This window comes from Mastomys coucha, unplaced genomic scaffold (assembly GCF_008632895.1).
Source record: "Mastomys coucha isolate ucsf_1 unplaced genomic scaffold, UCSF_Mcou_1 pScaffold20, whole genome shotgun sequence".
In the NCBI taxonomy this organism is placed as follows: Eukaryota; Metazoa; Chordata; class Mammalia; order Rodentia; family Muridae; genus Mastomys; species Mastomys coucha.
In genome coordinates this window covers 58,139,597-58,147,445 of record NW_022196903.1, presented here as the reverse complement: position 1 = coordinate 58,147,445, position 7,849 = coordinate 58,139,597, and the positions used below count along the sequence as shown (strand labels likewise).

General features: G+C 36.8%; 1 protein-coding gene across 3 annotated transcripts in view; it reads right to left on the bottom strand.

Annotated features, from left to right (window-relative positions):
- The window catches only part of Grid2 (glutamate ionotropic receptor delta type subunit 2), a 1,405,618-nt gene that overhangs the window by 750,195 nt on the left and 647,574 nt on the right, over positions 1-7,849 (bottom strand). For all 3 annotated transcript variants that reach the window (XM_031382072.1, XM_031382070.1, XM_031382071.1), the window contains one exon: positions 1,017-1,301. In XM_031382072.1, coding sequence (XP_031237932.1) covers positions 1,017-1,301 — 285 coding nt within the window. The remainder of the gene's footprint in view (positions 1-1,016; positions 1,302-7,849) is intronic.

Here is a 7,849-nt window from a genome sequence, read left to right as displayed (position 1 = left end):
CACCACCACTACCACCACCACTATCACAACCACACCACCACTACCACCATCACCACCCCCACCACCACCACCACTACCACAACCACTACCATTATTACCATCACAGAATTACAAATTTTAAAAGGATTGTACTTTCTGTGTAACTTCCTACTATTTGAAAATTCAAGATATATTGTACTCAGACTACTAAGAAAGACTTCAAATGGAGCATTATGTGCAGACTTATTTATTTATTTATTTACTTATTTACTTACTTACTTACTAAGAAAACAATGTTTAGCTAGTAGCCAAGCTGGGTTTGACTCTATTTTTTCCCTAAGTCTATGAGTGCTGGGGTAACAGGTGCTAGCATTTTGTCTAGACTCTGCCCAGTTACGTGGCAACAGCCAGGTGTGCATGACTCACTATAAAAGGGGCTGCTTGCCCCCTCTTCTCTGTCTCTTGCTCTCTTGCCTTCTTGCTCTCCTTCTGTCCTCTTGCTCTTTTCTCCCTCTCTCCCTATTCCCCTCCCACTTTCTCTCAACTGCTCATGGCCAGCCACTACTTCTCTACTCTCTCTCTCTTTCTGTGCCTTTCTGTCTCTAATACAATCCTAACTCCCATCCCCATATCCTGAATAAACTCTATTCTATACTATACCATGTGTGGCTGGTACCTCAGAAGGAAGGGATGCCTCAGCATGGGTCTGAAAAGGCACCCCCTTCCTCCACAACTCACTGCACACCCACCAAACATATTCCTTCTCTCCTTATTTCTTTTATAAAACACAATAAGTGGTGTGTATTATATACCCCAACAGGTATTTATATTTACATTTTACTTCAATGTTATTTAATATAAAGCACAAGGTCAATAGCATTGAAAATACATCTTCTACTTGTTAGTTGCTGTGAGGTATAGTAGAAACAAGAAAACCACAAATGAGTAGTATGTTCTTTCAGATCTTTTAGGATTTAATGAAGTTGCTTCTCATGCAAACATTACCTTATGAAACTCTTCAGATGGCAAACACTTACCATATTCACTGTCATAGAAGATAATAAACTTCTGCCATGCATACTCTGTGACTACTCTTAGGATGACTTCATTCAAGTAGACGGGAGGACGAACTGAAAGAGTATAGTCATCATTTCTGTTGCTCCGGGTGAGGCCACAGCCACTTCTTGGGGTCCCAGCTGTTGAACGCTGAATGAAGAGGTGGGGGATATGCATGGCATCTGCCAAAGACTGGAGGGACCCAGCTGATGTGCAACCAATGGAGCTGACCAAGGCCAAGATGCCCTGGTTCATAAGTTCACAGGCTGCAAGAGAGCACAGCAATGCCAAGGCAAGTGAGTCTGTATGATTTCTTCTCTCTGAGAACAATGGTTTATAGAGTCATGTGAATGTTATTTTAAAAATACATAAACATGCTGAATAAAAAAATTTCTTTAATGAAGATGTGATAGAATACAGTTCAATAGTTCTGCTTCCCTTAGCTATGTGATATTGTGCAAGCTTAAGCTTCTCTTGGTTCAATCTGGCCTATTTAAAAGGGCAAAGTGGCATGAATCTAGATAATTTCGAGGATTAGAAATAAACCAATATGTATCACTCGTCTTTCATATGGCAGAAATTCAATTAGTGGAAGCTAAACTTGTATAATTATTGTTTCATGACTCAGAAGAACACTTGGTTAGTATATAATGCAAGCTTTTAGAAAGTAGCCAATGTTTAAAGTGGTGAGCCATAAAGGAGATGAAAAGTTGGAAGGAAAAAAGTTTGGCCACTATGGGTCTCCAAACTAGATGACATTTTCTCCCTCAATATACTAGAAAAAAAATGAAATGTTTTTTGTCATTTTTCTTAAAAAGTCAACAGACAAATGAAATACTAACCTTTACCAAAATTCCCATTCTGGCATCTAAATGAGCAATTTACAGTTGCTACTAACTACTTTATGATTGATGTGCATTTATTTATATTTTTCTACATATATAAGTTTATTTACCTTACAGTTAAAACTACATCTAAGATGATCAAATATAAATACACAGCATATGTATTTTAAAAGAGATAATTAATGGTTCAGGATGCCAATATTTGAAGAACAGAAATGAATTCAAGAGCAAATTCAGAAAATGTCAAATATTTATCTTTTAAATAGCTGCAATAACTGATTTTGCTTTTATTTCAAATTTTTGGCTGTCTAGGCTGACCTCAGAATTTGGAATTTATTATAGGTTGGTTTATAGAATCATTAAGAATTTAAAGAAACAAGAAAAAGTCTAAAGTCTTCTATGTCATTAATTGGCAATCTAATGAATGCTGATGTGAAGGGCAAGCTGAAAGAAAGCTAAACACATGAGTACCATGTATATTTACTGTTGTTATCATTGAGTAATTCCATGCATACTATGCTAATACATAATCATTGGGAACATATTTTCAAGCACTGACTCATAAGAGGTTACATGGAGTTTAAATCCATATGAGCAATGACATTTGGGAGGAATGCACTTAGAACATAAGAGGTTCAGGTTGAAGTTTTTGAAAAAATATCACATAGTCTTCTCATGATTATAAGTTTACCATCCTAGAAAGTACTAGGAATTTAGTTCCATTAATAGTTTCAAAGAATGTATGCAAAAAGCCCAGTCAAAAGTTGATTTCATTTCTATGATAAATAAAGCATTACTAATTCACAAATGCAAATGCAACTAATACTTAAAATTTTTATATAAAAGCTTGGCTCATCTAGCATAAGAAAAGTGCTTTAATGTATATACAACTGGATTCACATCAGGCATTATAATCATTACAAGTGTCCAAGGAAACAGTATTTTTAAAACTTAAACCACAGAAGCTATAAACTTCTAATTTTCAAGGAAAAACTTCAGTTTATTTATTATATTTTCTCATGTATGATATCACATGAAAACTATTTGGTTTCAGTCTTTAGAAACATAAACTTACAAAGTTACATGTAAATCATGCTTCAAATATTGTTACTTCATATCTTATGTAAGATAAAATTTTATTTCATCATATGCTTCTACATGGCAGTCCATTATTGAAAAAACTCAGGGCAGGAACCCAAGACAGGATCGTAGAGTCAAGTATTGAAGCAGAAGGCATGGGTGATCACTACTGACTGGATTGTTCTCCATGCCTTGCTCAGCCTGCTATCTTCTTTGTGAAATATAGTTTTTATTTAATTTTCCCTTATATTTTAATGATATTATTTTCTAACCCCTCCCAGATTCTCTTCAACTTGTTTCCTGTTCATAGGGACAGACATACAAAAACACAGAGACAAAGGGATGCATAAAACAGCCTTTAGACTGGCAAAATTTTAGCTCAAGATGGTGACTCTGAACTTCTGATTTTTCTGATTTTGTATCCCAAGTACTGATATTATATTTATGTATTGCTACACTTGGTCTCTGTTTTATTTTTATGTTTATCTCTTTCTATGTGTAACACATAGATGACTAATAAATTATTTTGGTCACTGTTTAGTATAACCATCCTATTGCACATATTAGCAAGAGTAATTGAAATATCTATATATGATCAAAATATGAATCATCGAACAGTAGAAAAACGCATCAGGTTGAAATTGTAATTTAGAAATCAAGCAGTTGAAGAGTGGAAAGCAGCTATGGCTGCTATGCTATGTCTTATTGATGAGGTGGCACCCTAGAACAGCATTCTAGAAAAAGATTCTGAGATGCATTAGATTAAAAAAAAAAACACTAAAGTCAGTTTGTGAAATTTTAAACATGTAGAGACTGGTGAGTAACAGCCTGTGAGTACTGAATGTGCTTTCTTCTTATAAAATTTCTAAGCTGTACTAAATGAAAGGAAGTCCGGAGCAAAGTAATGGCCCAAGATTCTTTCTATCTTTCATTATAGAAAGCCAACAAGATGCTTTTTCATCTGTTACTTCAAAATTATATGTGACTGAGAACAGATGGAGTTTTCTATAGGGAAAAAGTCTCTAGAGTTTGTATATTGTCCGGAGTCAAAAAACAAAAACATAAACAAAAAACCCAGGTTGCTCTAATTTGCCTATATGCTGCTGTGAAAAACACTGACCAAAAGGGAATTGGGAAAGAATTAATTTTATTTACAAGTTTCTGTGTATCACCAAATGCAACCAAGACAGGGACTCGGGGGTTGAAGCAGAAGCCACAGAAAAGTGCTGCTCACTGACTTACACTCCATGATTGCTCTGTTTACTTTCTTACACAGCACAGCACCAAGTTCCTAAGGACTGATACCTTCCACAGAGGGTTGGGCCTTCCAAAACTAATCAATACATGTCACTCAGACATGCCCACAGTCCAATCTCATAGAGGCAATTCCTTATCTGAGGTCATCTCTTCCTTCCTCACTCTAATTTGTGTCAAGTTGACAAAAATCTGCCAGCAAAAAATGTAGTTTCATTAAAGTCAGAAGAAAGAGGTTACCTGCTCAATTGGATTGGAAATGGTTGACCCCAAAACAGTTTCATTGAGGTACATGAAACACTGTGTCTCTAGGGAAACCTACTACTGCTGTTGATGCTTCAAGGGGTTCAACACAGAGAAATCTAATTGTTCTGCCTTGATCTTAGTCTGTTTGTCCTAGATAAAGGCTACTGTAAGGAGCACAAACAATAATATCTGAGGAGAAAATATAAACTTATAGGTTTACATGGAGATCAAACACAGTTTATGTTTGGTAGGAACTTCAAATCCTGACAGTTCAAACACTGGATCATTTAATTTTGTTTCTGCAGAATTCAGTTAATAGCATATGAGGAAGAGGGAGGAACTGGATTGGGAAGGTCATAGGAGCCTCTGTGTGTCTCCCCCCTGAAGCCAAGGATTTCTCAGCAGTATATTACTTTCACTGATATTTTAGGCTACATGATTTTTAATGTATGTGACTACATACCATTTACATCAATACACCTAGAGCATATGCAACATCTTTTTGGTTTACAATGCCATCTGTTTGAGGTTTTATATCAGAGATGCTTGGAGCATGTTCTAATTGCTGAAAGAGCACACTTTTTAAAAAATTACTTTTATAACAGCATTTGCAATCAGCAACACTTTGCCACTTTTGGTCACAAGCAGTTATAGAAATGAATCTGGCTGTTTAATTCTATATTTCAAGTAAAATGTTCACATACACTATTATTTCTAAAGCTATGCACCTTGGGGTTTTTTCCCCTTAGTGGATAACATGATGTTAAAAGTAATATATACTCTTTGGTTGGTGGTTTAGTGACCTTAGTTTGTGTTGTTTATTTTCTTATGCTTGCTCCCCGCCATCTGGTTAGCTCTAGTGCTACATGCCCTTGCTAAACCTGACTGGAGCCTGGCTTTCTGGAGATCCTGGTTGTGTCAGAACTCCTAAGAGTCAAGCTGTCTCTGTGATTCTGGGATTCTGTGATCTTGAGCCTTTTAGAGCACCTGGTAGTGGAGCTTCCTCTGTGTGTTGTGGGACTGGCTGTGGAGCTTGCACCCAAAGTCTGCTCAGGACACCAGCCCAGAGAGACAGGACGGAACCCAAGTCACTGGGCTGGTGGAGTTCCTGTGTACTTGGTCCCGCTGGTCCCAGTTACTCCTGGTGTTGGGACTGATGTTGGTTCCTCCTCACCTTGAATCCTGGGCATGTCAGAGCACCTGGGAGTGGAGCTTTTTCTGGGTGTAGAGGGACTAAATGTGGAGCTTGCCCCCAAGGTCTTCTCAGGATACCCCCATCTTTAAAATTTTAAATTGAGTTCTGATACACAAACAGTATCTGAAAAAATTATTAGTACTCTCCAAATGTTTACCCAAAAACCAATGAAAGTTACAATAAAACAAAGTATAGTTCTTAAAAAGAATGACAATCAACTTTCAAGTAAAGAAATGGAAAATCATCAACTAATATTGATTTCCATATAGTTATAACTAAACATTATAAAAGGTATTTATTTTATTTTAAAGAAGAAGTTACACAAATCATTTTTACCCCTTTTCCTGTTATGTATGAGTAGATTATCTATCTTTAGTGATTCTTTTTTGTTTATTTGGTTTTGGTATAAACTTCATATAGGGTAGAAAGCCATTTTCCTACAGCAATCAGAATTAAAAAGGATCAATTTGCCTCAAGCAAAACCCTTCCTGCCCTACAAGAAAAGATCTTCAGCTGGCAAATGATGCAGCAAGGAAATCTAACAACCAGACACATGAAAATGTTATCTTTGTTAAAACCCCTATTTTATCTTTATAATCCTGTGTACCAAAGAGTGAAGATTAAACAGGATGTTTTTAAGAATGATATTCTACATTGGATTGTACCTCTAACTTTGCAACTTTACTCATCATGTTATAGATTTTATTGTTGTTGTTATACATATTATTGATTTTTCTATTCTTAAAAGATATAAGGATCCTCTGGAGAAAGCCAAGCTACCTTGAGCAGCCTGCCATCCCCTCACTCTCACTTCCACATCTCCCCTCACCTTGATCCAACCTACAGGTCTGGAACCATACAGGTAAGCTTCCCTAACTATCACTTGTCTTTCTTGCTCACCGAGTCTTCTGGGGCAAGCCAAGCTGCCCTCACTAACCTGACATCACAGGGGGACCTCCATTCTCCTGCCACCTCTCTGCCCAACTTTATTGGACGTATGGCTCCTGAATCATACAGACCTATATTTCTTGAACCTTACAGCAGAAAGATACCCATCTGAAGCCTGCCACACACATTGAAGTTCAACCAGTTCCCAATACCTATGAGAACAGAAACATCCAGGAACCAAGGCCATCCAGATTGCTAAAGGTCCTCCAAACAACACAATCAACAAAATAGGACAATATGATAGCATCAGAGCACAGCTACTCTACTACAGCAAGCCCTGGATATCCTAACACAACTGAAATACAAGAAAATGACCTAAAATCCAATTTTATGAAGATGATAGAAACCTTAAAAAGAAATGGATAAATTCTTTAAACAAATACAGGAAAATACAATCAAACATGTAGAAGTCTTTAAAGGAGAAACAAATAATTCCCTTAAAGATATAAATGAAAATACAAATAAACAGGTGAAAGAAACAAAGTTGTGCAAGACATTAAAGTGAAAATAGAAGCAATAAACACACACACATACACACACATACCATATACACACATACACACATGCACTGAAGGGATCCTTGAAAAGGAAAACCTGGGGAAGAGAACAGAAACAACAGATGGAAGTGTCATCAACAGAATAAAGGAGGCAGAAGAGAGAATCTTAGGTTTGGAAGATACAATAGAAGAGATTGATACATCGTCAAAGGAAATGTTAAATCTAAAAAAGTTCCTGACACAAAATATACAGAAAATCTCAATACCATGAATAGACCTAACTTAAGAATCATAATAATAGAAGAAGGAGAAGAGTCCCTGCTCTGAGGCCCAGAAAATAGTTTCCACAAAATTGTAGAATGAAATTTTCCAAGCCTAAAGAAACAGATGCCAATAAACATACAAGAAACTTAAAGAACACCAATTAGACTTGTCCAGGAAGGAAAATCCTTCTGTCACACAGTAAAACACAAAATCAACAGAACAAAGAAAATATTAAAAGCAGCATGGGAAAAGGGCAGGTAACATACAAAAGTAGACCTTTCAGAATTACACCTAAGTTCTCAACAGAGACTTTAAAAGATATATTGGGCCCTGAGCCTTAGAAGAGGTCAAATGGGTCTCGTCTTCTCTCCAGTGAGTTCCTAAGCCTGGAGCAGCCAGCCGGGAAGCACATGGCCACAGGGACAGGATCCTCTCAGCTTCCAAGTGACAGAGGTGGATCAGCAACCTTAGCTGCCCCCTTCCCT